The sequence below is a fragment of the Sminthopsis crassicaudata genome, chromosome 1, assembly GCF_048593235.1.
Source record: "Sminthopsis crassicaudata isolate SCR6 chromosome 1, ASM4859323v1, whole genome shotgun sequence".
NCBI classification, from domain to species: Eukaryota; Metazoa; Chordata; class Mammalia; order Dasyuromorphia; family Dasyuridae; genus Sminthopsis; species Sminthopsis crassicaudata.
This window is the reverse complement of record NC_133617.1, coordinates 56,893,143-56,907,802: the sequence shown is the minus strand read 5'-3', so window position 1 is coordinate 56,907,802 and position 14,660 is coordinate 56,893,143. Positions and strand designations below refer to the sequence as shown.

At 39.9% G+C, this 14,660-nt stretch overlaps 1 protein-coding gene across 1 annotated transcript in view; it reads right to left on the bottom strand.

Moving 5' to 3' along the window:
• SBNO2 (strawberry notch homolog 2) overlaps positions 1-14,660 on the bottom strand; it is a 197,269-nt gene that overhangs the window by 90,631 nt on the left and 91,978 nt on the right. Inside the window, 1 exon segment of the mRNA XM_074305058.1 lies at positions 13,560-13,683. Within this exon segment, the coding sequence (XP_074161159.1) occupies positions 13,560-13,683 (124 nt within the window).

Below are 14,660 nucleotides of genomic sequence, written 5' to 3'. Positions count from 1 at the left end.
GAAGACTCAGGGGCCTGGGGAAACAGGAATCATGAAGGTCTGGCACTGACAAAGTATGATGTGTGAAGTTGGGCAAGTCATTCCGTCTTGCTGAGCCTTTTCCCACATCTGTTATTGATCATTTTGATCAATAAGGTCACTTCTAGCTCCAACATTCTGCATTTTATGAGAGGTAATTCAGTATAGTAGCTGGTTCTGCACCCAGAGGCATCTTTCTGGCTTCTAGGCAAATGTCTTGTCCTCATCTGTATAGAGAGGATAATAATAATACCCACCTCCCAAGGATCACATAAGGAAAGTGGTTGGGAGGAAAGTGTTATATAAATGTTTCCTGTTGCTGTATTCTGTCCAGCTCTGAGATTATGATTGAACATAATTTTTGGTACTACCAAGAAGGCCAGTACTGCTGAGCCATGACTGGTTCACCTGCTGTCCTAGAGGTATCCATGAGAGGTCAAGAGTAAGGGGCAGAAAGCCAGGTGCCCCTGTTCATCAGCAGAATATGCTGCTAGTGAAAGACTTTCAATTGACACTTCTTTCATGCTTCAGAAATCTTGCTTCACAGCTCCTCTGGACTTGTATTGAGAGAAATCAAATCTATCTGTACCCAAGGGATTGAAAATCCAATTGGAGAGAGAGAGCACAAAGTAACTAGTCAAACATATAAATTTAAAGAAAATTGGAATGTCCCAGGACATAAGCTCCTCCTCCACGACTTCAAGACATCTGGGGAATTTGCAAACTCTTGCTGAAGTTTAATTGCACTAACCATTCCAGAATTTACACAACTGATTAGGGGAGTGCACATAAACACACAAATAGGAGGAAATCAGAAAATCAGAAGCAGCTTTTAAAAACAGAGGTATTAACGTACTTTTCTTTACATGTATAGATTCCTAGCAAGAAAGGAGTTTTAAACAAAATCCAGATTTAGAGCTGGAAGGGACTTAGTTTAAATTCTTCAATTTGTAGATGAAGAAAGTGAGACATAAGAATCTTGCCCTAAAGACATACACAGCCAGTACGTGGCAGTCATGATTTGAACACAAACTCACCATATCCAAACAGTGCCCTGTCCAGTTAGCCACACTGTCTCTTCAAAATAACTAGGATGCATATGTCACACATGCAGACACCCAGACACACACACAAATACTCTTTGATGGGAGATTAGCATAGAAAAAAGACAAGGCACAATGCTATCTGAGGGCAGGAATTCTGCGCAGAATATCCCATTAGGCTTTTTAACTATTGCAAGAAGGAAGTAAATAGTTTTAAAAGTTTTAAACCTCCAAAAGGATTCAATAGAATTTCTGATTGATTTCCCATACAGACAAAACCCAGTAGTTGGTATTTCCAGTCAATAGCTGGCAAGAAGAAATTCTCAGGGGAGCAGCTAGGTGGCGCAGTGGATAGAGCACCAGCCTTGAATTCAGGAGGACCAGAGTTCAAATTTGACCTCAGACACTTAACACTTCCTAGCTGTGTGATCCTGGGCAAGTCACTTAACCCCAGCCTGGGGGGGCGGGGGGGGGGGGGGAGAAGAAGAAGAAGAAAAAAAAATTCTCAGGTGGGCAGCAGCAGGGAGGGAGCAAGGGCAGTGCACACTTTCAAACTGGGCCGAGATTAGCCCTGCTGACCCATCTCTGGACCACTTGTGCAGCCTCCTAGCTGGTTTATCTGCCTCTCCTAAATTATGCCCAGGCCAGCAGAGCTACCTTTCCACAATCCAGCTCTTCTGTTCAAGAGTTCTGCTCCCTTCCTGTGTCTCTGCTCTGTTCCCCAGAATGGGAAAAACAGCCCCTTTCCCTTCTCCCCTAGTCATCCTCCTCATTCAAACTCTTGCAGAGAAGTATCCCGACCCAGGGTCAGCACCCCAGGCAGATCCTCTAATATCTATTATTTATGTTCTACTCAGCCTTAGAGGAAGAAACAGGACCAGGGAAAGGAAATCCTGGTCAGTCTATAATTAGCATTTGTGACATGTTTACTAAGTGCCAAGGACTGTGCTAAGTATTAGTGATACTTCAGTTGTTTAGCCATTTTCAATCAAGTTAGTCTTTATGTCCCATTTGGGGTTTTCTTACCAAAGATACTGGAGTGGCTTGTTATTTCCTTCTCCAACTCATTCACAAATGAGGAAAGTGAGGTAAACTGAGTTAAGTGACTTATAACCAGGGTCACATAGTCAGTAAGTGTCTGGTAATAGTCCTGGCCCTCAAGGAGTTCCATTCCAACTGAGTACACAACAGACAAATAACGAGGTACACAAAAGAAAATGCTGAGCAAATGAAAGGTCGCTCTGAAAGGAAAGCACTGGGAGCAGTGGGGACTGGAGCTGAGTCTTGAAGGACACTAAAAGGCAGGTGTAAGAAGAAAGGGACTTCCAGACATGGGGACAGCTTGCTCTTTAAAAGTATATGGTAGAGTTTGTGGCAGCCCTTTTTGTAGTGGCTAGAAACTGGAAAATGAACGGATGCCCATTAATTGGAGAATGGTTGGGTAAATTATGGTATATGAATGTTATGGAATATTATTGTTCTGGAAGAAATGACCAAGAGGATGAATACAGAGAGGCTTGGAGAGACTTACATCAACTGATGCTGAGTGAAATGAGCAGAACCAGGAGATCACTATATACTTCAACAATGATACTGTATGAGGATGTATTCTGATGGAAGTGGATATCTTCAACATAGAGAAGAGCTAATCCAATTCCAATTGATCAATGATGGACAGAATCAGCTACAACCAGAAAAGGAACACTGGAAAATGAGTGTAAACTGTGAGCTTTTTTTGTTTTTCTCCCCAGATTATTTTTACCTTCTGAATACAATTCTTCCTTTGCAACAACAATAACAACAAAATTCGGTTCTGCACATATATATTGTACCTAGGATATACTATAAGATATTTAATATGTATGGGAATGCCTGCCATCTAGGGGAGGGGGTGGAGGGAAGGAGGGGAAAAACTCGAAATAGAAGGGAGTACAAGGGATAATGTTGTAAAAAAATTACCTATGCATATGTATATCAAAAAAAATGTTATAAAATTAATTAAAAAAAAAAAGTAAATGTCAGATCAGGGGGGAAAAAAGTATATGGTAGAAATAATCCACACCTTTAACAAAGATGCAGGATATGAAATAAACCCACATAAGTCATCAACATTCTTATATATCACTAACAAAATCCAACAGTTAAAAAGAGGAATTCCACTTAGAGTAACTACCAATAGTATAAAATATTTGGGAATCTATCTGCCAGGGGAAAGTCAGGAACTATATGAACAAAACTACAAAACACTTTCCACACCAATAAAGTCATCTCTAACCAAATGGAAAAACATTAAGTGCTCTTGGATAGGGTGAGCAAATATAATAAAAATGACAACACTACCTAAAGTAATCTATTTATTTAGTGCTATACCGATCAAACTCCCAAAAAAACTATTTTAATGACCTAGAAAAAATAACAACAAAATTCATCTGGAAGAACAAAAGGTCAAGACTTTCAAGAGAAAGGGACCTGTATGTGCCAAAATGTTTGTGGCAGACCTCTTTGTAGTGGCCAGAAACTGGAAACTGAGTGGATGCCCGTCAATTGGAGAATGGTTGAAAAAGTTGTGGTATATGAATGTTATGGAATATTATTGTTCTGTAAGAAATGACCAGCAAGATTAATATAGAGAGGCTTGGAGAGACTTACAGGAACTGATGCTGAGTAAAATGAGCAGAACCAGGAGGTCATTATATACATCAACAACAATACTGGATGATGATCAATTCTGATGGATGTGGCCCTCTCCAATGAGATGAACCAAATCAGTTCCAATAGAGCAGTAATGAATTGAACCAGTTACATCCAGCAAAAGAATTCTGGGAGATGACTGAATCACTACATAGACTTCCAATACCTCTATTTTTGTCTGCCTACATTTTTTACTTCCTTCACGGGCTAACTGTACACTATTTCAAAGTCTGATTCTTTTTATGCAGCAAAATAACTATGGATATGGATATATATATATATATATATATATATATATATATATACACACACATACATAAATACTATATATATATATATATATATATATATATATATATATATATATATATATATATATATATATATATATATATAGTATTTAACACATATTTTAACATATTTAACATGTATTGGTCAACCTGCCATCTGGGGGAGGGGGGTGGGGGGGAAGGAGAAAAAAACTGGAACAAAAGCTTTTGCAACTGCTAATGCTGAAAAATTGCGCATACATATATGTGGTAAATAAAAAGCTATAATAATAGAAATAAACAAAAGTATATGGAACCATTGTGTGCAAGGACCAGGAAGTGGGCCAGAGCCCCTGAAATTTAAAGCTTAGGGAGTGGGGTCAGGCATAGAAGAAAGATAGAAAAGGGCTGGGCTGTGTGAGGAGGCTGATACTGACTGGCTAGATAGAAGGAAAAGTATCCTAAGAGGAGAGTCATCCAAGAGAGAACCAACTGCTCTGGCAGCTAACACTAATACAACTCACATTTTTACACAGGAAGGCTTTTTAAAAGTGTATAACTTACAACAGCCCAGTAAGTAGTTAAAGTAACTACTGCCACACCTATTTCACAGGTGAGGAAAGTGAATCTAGCTCAGTAAAGAAGCATGGCCACAAGCCAGGCCACGTTAACTCCAAGGGCAGCCTGGACCCCCTCCTCCCATGGCTCCCAAATCCAATGCTCCTCCATCACACACCAAGTTTTCCAGGACAAGGGAAGCACCCTCATATAGGTGGGAGTGCAGGAGAACGAGCAGGGACAGGGCCAACGTAAGGAAGGAAGCTAGATGAAACAACTTGTGATATTCCTCAAGTTTTGGATGGCCTAAGGGTGCACAAACCGAAGGCAATAAGAGTTAACATTTTTCTTATGCTTTAAGGTTGACAAACATTACCCAATCTTATTTTAGCTGTAAGTACAGAGAAGGAAACTGAGACTCAGAGGGGTCCCTTACTCTGATCACAGAACATTTGAATTGAGGTCTTCCTGACTCAGTCCGATTCTTACTATGCAAAAGGTCAGGACTTAATACATGTTTCTTAATTGATTTCAGCAGAACAGGAGCATTTTGGACATTGTCACCAGTGACAAATGAGGGGGGCAGGAAGGCCACTGGCGTCACAATCACTAATAGGTGACAGACCAAAATGAATAATGTGGTCACCCCCAGAGAAGCTGGTGTCACAATGCTGGCTTATGAAAAGCGGGGTTGTCACTACACACCTGTCAGATTGGCTAAGATGACAGGAACAAATAATGATGAATGTTGGAGGGGAGGTGGGAAAACTGGGACACTGATACATTGTTGGTAGAGTTGTGAAAGAATCCAGCCATTCTGGAGAGCAATTTGGAACTATGCCCCAAAAGTTATCAAACTGTGCATACCCTTTGATCCAGCATTGCTGTTATTGGGATTATATCCCAAAGAAATACTAAAGAGCGGAAAGGGACCTGTATGTGCCAAAATGTTTGTGGCAGCTCTTTTTGTTGTAGCTAGAAACTGGAAGTTGAATGGATGTCCATCAATTGGAGAATGGAGTAAATTGTGGTATATGAAGGTTATGGAATATTATTGCTCTGTAAGAAATGACCAGCAGGATGAATACAAAGAGGCTTGGAGAGACTTACATGAACTGATGCTGAGTGAAATGAGCAGAACCAGAAGATCACTATACACTTCAACAACAATACTGTATGAGGATGTATGCTGATGGAAGTGGAAATCTTCAACATAAAGAAGATCCAACTCACTTCCAGTTGATCAATGATGGACAGAAATAACTACACCCAGAGAAGGAACACTGGGAAGTGAATGTACATTGTTAGCACTACTGTCTATCTACCCAGGTTACTTATACCTTCGGAAGCTAATAATTAATGTGCAACAAGAAAATGGTATTTATACACATATATTGTATCTAGGTTATATTGTAACACATGTAAAATGTATGGGATTACCTGTCATTGGGGGGAGGGAGTGGAGGGAGGGAGGGGATAATTTGGAAAAATGAATAAAAAAAAAAAAGAAAAGTGGGGTTGTTCTCAAAGGGACCGAACATGGCAGTGGAGATTGCCTGGTGGAGAAAGGACAAACGGAGAGGAATACAATGCATTATGGGAGGTGGCAGAATGGTGGGTGAGGCAGGAAAATACAGCGTTATCTTACCTCCTAAGACAGATAAAACAGAGCTTTGCAAATATTTTCAAAGCAGCAAAAGTACAGGCAAAGCCTCCAGACAGCTGGTCAGCTCCCTCCTAATGGTACCCAGGTCATGTCACAGAGTGGAAAAAAAAGGTCAGAACTGCAGCCCTCTAAAGCTCAATGTTCATTTTCTTGGGGCTTCCTCTAAACTGCCCAATGTTTAATCTCCTAGGACTCAGGGACATGCATTTTCTGATCTCTATACAAACAGTGATTATCTCCAGGGAATCCACAGAGAAGGGAATCTTTGTCTTCTCTGTCCAACTCCCAAGCTCCTGTGTTTGACATTATGGCTACAGTAAACTTTCATAAAAGAGAATTAGAAGCAAGACAGTTACTGCTGCTTTGGAGATTTGGGGGACAGAAAGCCTAGGACCTAAAGGGGATAAGGCTTAGTAAAGACTCAGGAAATGGTTCCTGGACTATTAATCATATAAAAGCAAGAAATGAATCAGAACTTCAAAAGCAAACAACACTGAAGTCTCACTGAGAGGTAGACAAATAGATCCTCTAGAGGAACCAGAGCCATAGGTACTTGATCATGGAGCTAGAAAAGGCCTGAAAACATAGAACGCAAGATTTCAGAGCTGGAAGGAATACAGATAGCCTGTTGTCTCTGGACTGCACCCTAGCAATCATTTCATCCTGTACTCTCATTTTACAGAGTTGGAAAACTTTGCCCCAGAGGATCTGTGGGATTAGCCCAAGGTCACAGAGTGAACTAATGGTAGAGCCAAGACTAGTCCCCAATGCAGGGTTATTTCCATTACCCCTAGGGATGCCTTATCTGCATTTCCCACAAAGCCTAGCATAGGATCTGAACAGAAAAGATACTCAGGAAATACCTGTCAAATACAATTCATCCTAAGCCAATGCAGAGCGTCCCAAACCCACACTCATCACAAAGTTCTAGATTTAGCCTTAAGACTAAACAGGGAGCTGATGCCCAAAAATAGGGGAAGCTTGCACAAAAACCCTTTGGGCCTCAGTCCACAATGCTGGGCAATGCAATAAAACCCCAGAGAAAGCAGAATGAATCACTCAGTTTTCTCAGAGCTCTCTAGGCTTCCCTTTTTGGTGAAAAGTTCTTTTTGTCCACCCCCACTAAGGGATTCTAGCCTGAGTCAGCTAAAACTAAGCACTCTAACCAGGCCTCAACAACAGCATGGGGAGAGTTGGTTGGAAAGTTGGTTTATGGGAAAGTCAGTGATTTGTACTTTTAAATTCCACCAAGAGTAGCGATTATTTCTCTAGGCTACTGACATTTCCCACAGTTCAGAAGGGCCACTTTAATTCTGGAAAAAATGGAATTTCATCGTCTCCCCGAGCCCACAGCTCTTGAGTAAAATACATGATGGGAGCTGATGAGTCATTCATTCCTGTTCTTGGGGGAAAAAAAGGGGACCAGAAACAACAGTAAGGCAATGAGAAATGCAAACATGGAGAGAGGAGAGAAGGAAAAAAAGGAGAGAAAGATGCAAAAATACGTGCTCAAATGGGAAGACACAAGATTAAAGGAGAGAGAGAGATGCCCAAAAAGGGTAATTATTAGAGCATTATTAAGCACTTAGGATGTGTTAGGACCTCAGCTAAGCAGTAGGAATACAAATATAAGCAAGTATAAACTGCCCTCAAGAAGCCTATATCTTAATGGGGAAGGAGGGAGGTGCCAGAAGTGGGAAGGACAAGGAAATAAGCAAGAAGTGACTTAGAGGCTTGGACTCCAGCAAGATGAGGTAAAAGCGGAAAGTTTAAGTGGCTCAGACTGAATCAAATCCTGTGAGGATCTTTTCTGGTTCCCAACTCTGTCATCAACGATGTTGAGCATCCTTCCTCCCAATTGGGTGTAACTTGCACATCTGACACCATGCAGGCTACTAATACCTTTGTCTAAGTCACTTGACAGCCTGTAAGCAAAAATAGAGGCTTTCCATTAGAGACCCTTTACTAAGATAACATCTTGGGTCCAGTTGTTCAAACAAATCAATCTAATGAAACCACTGTCTAATCAGCTCAGATGTGAACTTTTTTTTTTTAATGATATATTAAATTTCCAATTAAAAATAAAGATGGTTTTCAATATTCATTTTTGTAAAATTTTGAATTCCATTTTTTTTCTTCTCTCCCTCCTTTACTTTCCTCAGTCCTAAGAAAACGAACAATCTGACTTATTATACATATACAATCAATTTCTAACATGTTTCCATATGAGTCGTGTTGGGGAAAAAAAAATCAAAACAAAAGGGAAAAACTACAAAGGGAAAAAGAAAGGGTAAAAACAGTGTGCTTTGATACACATTCAGTTTCCACAGTTTTTCCTCTGGATGCAGATGGCATTTCCCACCCAAAGTTCAATAGAACTGTCTTGGATCACTCTGAAGCTAAGAAGAGATAAGACTTAGCTCTTATAGAGCTGAGAAGAGCTAAGTCTCATCATAGTTGATCATCACATCTGCTCTTGATGAAGACAATATCCAATCAGCTAAAACTGATGGTCTTTTTTTTTAAACCACTTTTTATAGATGGTGAGAAATTATCCCTTTAAGAAAGGACTGGGATTTCAGTAACAGAGAACTCCTGAGATAAGAATTCCATCTATTAATGTTGAATTTGCAATCATCTAAAACGTGGTGGACAGGACCTGCTGACTGACTTGAGGGAAGGACACAAAGAGTTTATTTTTTCTATTTGTTTTAAAATGTCTTTATCTATAAATGTTTGTTATTCCATTTTTCACATCCTACCAATCAGTCAATCAGGTTTGAAATCTTGGTTTTATTCTGACCTTCTCATTTTTCATTATTCTACATATTTAATCAGTTTCTAAATCTTGCTGTTGCTTTTCCCATGAGTTCTTTCAAACCTGTATCCTCTGCTCTCATAAACCACCACCATGAGTATTCATATGAGATGAGATTAAAGACTCTCACTACCCTATTATTTATACTACTGCATTAGCTTTTAATCTCCTTCTTCTTTTTTTTTTTTTTCTTTTCTTTTTTCTTTTGTGAAGCATTTGGGATTAAGTGACTAGGTCACACAGCTAGGAAATATTAAGTCTCTGAGGCTGCACTTGAACTCAGGTCCTCCTGATTCCAGGGCCAGTGCTCTATCCATTGTGCCCTCTAACTGCCCTGATCTCTTTAATCCATCCTCAATTAACTCTCACAAAGAAAATGGAGCAATAATGTCCCTACTGATTTTTCCAAGGTTTGATAAAAGGGAAAATAGCCCTCTCCAAAACAGTGGGGCTGTCTAAAATAGATCACCTCCTCTTGTCACAAGAGCAGCACCCAACACCTAGGAGGTGACATCCCAGCTCTGTGCCTCATCCCATAAGTGATGCACAGAGAAGCACTGCTCATTTATAAAATGAGTCTGGTCCTTTCTAGTTTTAACACACTCATGACAAAGAAGTAGAGATGAAATCAGGGGTGACATCAGAGTGTCAGTTCTTAAGATTTAAGAATGATCCCCTGCCCCCTTAATCTTGTCATTGATCTATTTTCATTGTCACTATTATATCACAGATCAACCTATCTACCCCCCATATCCCTATTCTAATGGACCCAGAGAGGGAAGAGATGACTTTTGTAACATCCACACAGGCAAGAACTTCAGACCAAAAGAAAACAAACAAACAATTTTCAGATAAAGAAATTGAAACTATTTCTAGCCATACGAAAAGGTGCTCTGAATCATTATTGATCAGGAAAATGCAAATTAAGACAACTCTGAGATACCACTACACACCTGTCACATTGACTAAGATGACAGGAAAAGATACTGAGGAATGTTAGAGGGGATGTGGGGAAACTGGGACACTGATGCATTATTGGTGGAGTTGTGAATGAATCCAGCCATTCTGAAGCAATTTGGAATTATGCCCGAAGGGCTATCAAACTGGGCATACCCTTTGATCCAGCAGTATTACTACTGGGCTTATATCCCAAAGAAATACTAAAGAAGGGAAAGGGACCTGTATGTGCAAGAATGGTTGTGGCAGCCCTCTTTGTAGTGGCCAAAAACTGGAAACTGAGTGGATGCCCATCAATTGGAGAATGGCTGAATAAACTGTGGTATAGGAATGTTATGGAATATTATTGTTCTGTAAGAAACAACCAGCAGGATGATTTCAGAAAGGCCTGGAGAGACTTACATGAACTGAGGCTGAGTGAAATGAGCAGGACCAGGAGATCATTGTACACAACAACAATAAGACTATACGATGATCAATTCTGATGGATGTGGCTCTCTTCAACAATGAATTGATTGAGACCAGTCCCAATTGTTTAGCAATGAAGAGAACCATCTACATCCAGGGAGAGGACTGTAGGAACCGAGTGTGGATCATAACACAGCATTTTCATTCTTTGTTGTTGTTTACTTGCATTTTACTTTGCTTCTCTTTTATTTCTTGTGAAGCATAATTGTGTAAATATGTATGCATATATTTGATTTAACAAATATTTCTACCAAGTTTAACATATACTACTTGCCATCAGAGGGCATGGGGGAAGAGGAGGGTTGGAACACAGGATTTTGCAAGGGCTAATGTGGAAGAATTGTTCATGCATATGTTTTGAAAAATAAAAAGCTTTAATAAAAAAAATTTTAAAAGAACTTCAGACCAAATGGAAGAGATAGGATTCACTATATTGGCCATGTGGTGCCCAGTCAGTGGGAATTAATGAGGAAAGGAGGGAAGCCAGGACTGGTACCAAAGGAAAAAGTGTTGGGCTATTCCTAGAACAAGACACTCCACCTCTGGGCTCAGGGCTGTCCCCAAACCTGGAAGGCCCTCCTTCCACTTCTCTATCCCTGGCTTCCTTCAAGTCCCAGCTAACTTCTCACCTTCTATAGGAAGCATCTCAGTTTTGCTTAGTTCTAGTGCTTTCCTCTTTGCTGATCATTTCCACCTGAAAATAGCTTGTTTAGACATTGTTATTTGCATGTTATCTCCCTCAATGGATTGTGAGCTGCTCCAGCACTTAGCAGTGCCTGGCACACAGCAGGTGCTTAATAAATGCTTTTTTTGTTCATTTGTTTTTTACTGTTATGCCAATCTTTAAGATGGAGAAGATGATAATGGAAAGGGAAATACATGATGATGACATCTAAAGTAAAGAAAGACAAATTGAGTTGAACTTAAAGGTTGCTGACCTGTGACGCTAATGAAAAGAAGTAGGAATATAGATCTGTCCATGGCCGGGCACTGGGACTCAGAACACAGAAACAAAAGTCAAGTTGAAAGGGAACTGAAAGACCCAAAAAAAGATTCTAATTGGGCCAACAACACAAAAAAGAAAATTCATACACAGGACTTATGATGGAAAGAGCTCAGTAGGTAGATGGATGGTGAGGCCTGAAAGTCCTTAGTTTATCCAAGTAGCAAAGATGATCACAATGGGAATCTGAGGGTACAGGGCAGGAAATATGGTAAGAAGTGGTATTCCTCCTCCTCTATCTCTTCAGAAGGAAGGGAGATGTTGATTTCCATCAAAGTCAAACCCTGTAGCAGTTAAGTAGACGAAGCAAGAAGGAAGGTGGACACTCCATGGCCAGGGTAAGAGCAAGGGGAAATAACAGCAATAGAATATATTTATAAAATGCCTTAACTACACAAAGCACTTTCTTTAGGACCCAGTGGGATATGCATTACAAGTATAATCCCCAATTGACAGTAAACTGAGGCTCAGATGGAAGAACTATCTTCAACTCAATCAGACCAATATAAACTACATTCCAGTTATGTAAAGCAGGAATGTCAAGTCAGTGGGGCCTAAACAGATTAAATTGGGAAATGTTTGACAAAATAAATAAAAATATAAAACAACAAAAATAATGTTATTATTATCATGTTAAGATGAGGTCTACTAGGATTGATACCACTAGTAGAGAAGAATAACTTGTCGGGTGCTAGAGATATAAGATTTTTTAAATTGATACAATTCTTGCTCCAAAGAAGCTCATACTAGGAGGAGAATGAATATGTGCACAAATAGCTATGATAACCTCACATAGAAAAAGTCAAATAGAGTAAGGAAAGGGAAAACTTCTGAAAAGATTCAAGGAAGGCTTCATGGGAGAGATATCATTTGAGCTGGGCCATGAAAGTAGACAAAGGGAAGAGGGAAATGTAGGAGATGTCAAAATAACTAATTATAGATTTGGAAGCAGTCCACAAATGAAGGCAAAATAGGAAACAATGAAGTAATCCAGGTCGGCTAATGTATATAGGACATAAAGAGGAGTAGTTTGAGATAAATCTGGATAGACAGTGTAGAGACAAATTATAGAGGACCTTGAATGCCAGACTAAGGAGTTTGTAGCTGAAATTGTAGGCATCATAGAATTATTGAAGGTTTCTGAGCTGGAAGATAAGGTATTAAGAAGATTCCTTTGACAGAATTTGGAAGATGGATTGAAGAGAGGAGAAACTAGTGATATGAAGATCCATGTTGCTGTTTTCACAATGGTCCAGGCTAGATATCATGACAGATTAAAATACAATAGTGACAGTGGGAATGAAGAGGGAGAGAAATAAGATATATTATAGAGAGGAACCTTAGGAAGTCATGGAATTAAACCTTCAGTTGACCAAGAAAACTCCAAAGGGATAAGTGATTTGTTGAATATCACATCATTGATAAGAAAGAGAAGTTTTTTATATTCCACAGGCTCTTCCCAGAAAAGTGCCTTCCCAATTCTAAGTGTTGGGATGGGACACTGGGGCCTTGATTCAAAATTCCAAGTTCAGTTACCATAACGTGAAACTCCTCGATACTCCCTCTGGGTCTAGCCTATGGCACAGGCTTCCAGAAAAGATTTCACAACTGGAAAAAGCCATTTCCTCCATCTAAAACTAGAGGACTTTGAACAAGCAAAACAATCACTTCAGGACATGACCAGGTAACAGAGGTCATGCTGATGTCTTGCCCAGGTACCCTACAAAGTCAACCAAACCAGGTCTCTGCATATGGAAGCTATGTGACTCTGACATAAGAGGAAAGCCTCAGAAGCAGCTAAAGCCTGCTGAACACTTTAGCTACAGGATCTCTGCTGAAGAAAATGTCTCATATCTCCTTTCAAAAGCATCACCACCAAGTAAAATCAACCAGCAAAGAGATAAAAACAAGATCCCAAAAGACAAGTTGGTAAAGGGAATGGCTGAGGGTGCCTTCAAGTTCCCTAGAAGGCACTCCAAAAAGACCATTCAAATCTGTTCCAAAAGCAAGTCTGGTTAAAAGCCCCAAATAATCCTGGGGCATACATATTAGGGCAGGAGGAACTTACCTGAGGAAAATCACCATTTTTTGGTAAGAAGCTGGCAGAGCCCACAGGTGCATAGTTGGCGTCCAGGCAATGTTGTCTGTTGATGGAATCTGGGTAAGGGTAGGAAGGGGCAGTCATATATGGCCTGGGGAAAGAAAAGAAAACAGGTGACTATGGTGGCCTCCCTGAAGACCCTCCTTTCAGAATTACCACAGACCAAGACACTCTGTGTACAATGAGCAATGCCCAATACTGTTTTAAGGGGGACATAGACAAGTTGAGGTGAATTCAAAAGGGTGACTAGCTTTTGTCCAGCTGCAAAAAATCTATCAATTTTGCTCAGAAGAAACTAATTAGTAAGTGTCTGAGGGCAGTTTTGAAGTCAAGAAGAGCAGTCCTTCTGACTCCAGGCTCAGTACTTTACCCATTGTGCTATCTAGCTGCCCATTATCACTGTGCCCTACCTACAAAATACAACTTTTTTTACCTTGCAATTCATCCTACTTTGTGTTTTTACTTTCCCAAAAAACTGAAACCACATCCTAATGAATATTCCAGGATCCAACCTCTTCCTCAGCAAATCTATACTCCCTATGCTGCTCAATTAATCTTCAGGAAGAACAAGTCCTCTGAACACATTACTCTTCTATTCAAAAATATCCAGTGGCTCTCCAATGTCTATCAAATACAAGATAAACTCCCGATCCCAGCATTCAAGGTTCTCTACAATCTGACAACCAGTTCCCCTTGCCTACTTCCACAATCTGGTTCCTTTAAAGAAACACTTCTAAAGGCTCCATAAACAGAAACACTCTTTGTCCCTGATTTCTGGTCTTGCCCTTTCCAATTTCCATCCCTTTGCTCACAGGATTTGAACAACCAATTGGTTAAAAAGCATTCACAACCTGTTTATGTGCCATACATTAAGCTGAGTACTAGGGAATACTTTAAAATGATCTTGTGATGATGACAGCCATCTATACCCAAAGAGAGGACTGTGGGAACTGAAGGTGGATCACAACATAATATTTTCACCCTTTTGGTTGTGATTTGCTTGAATTTTATTCTCTCTCTCTTTCTCTCTTACTTTTTGATCTGATTATTTTTGTGCAGCAAGATGAT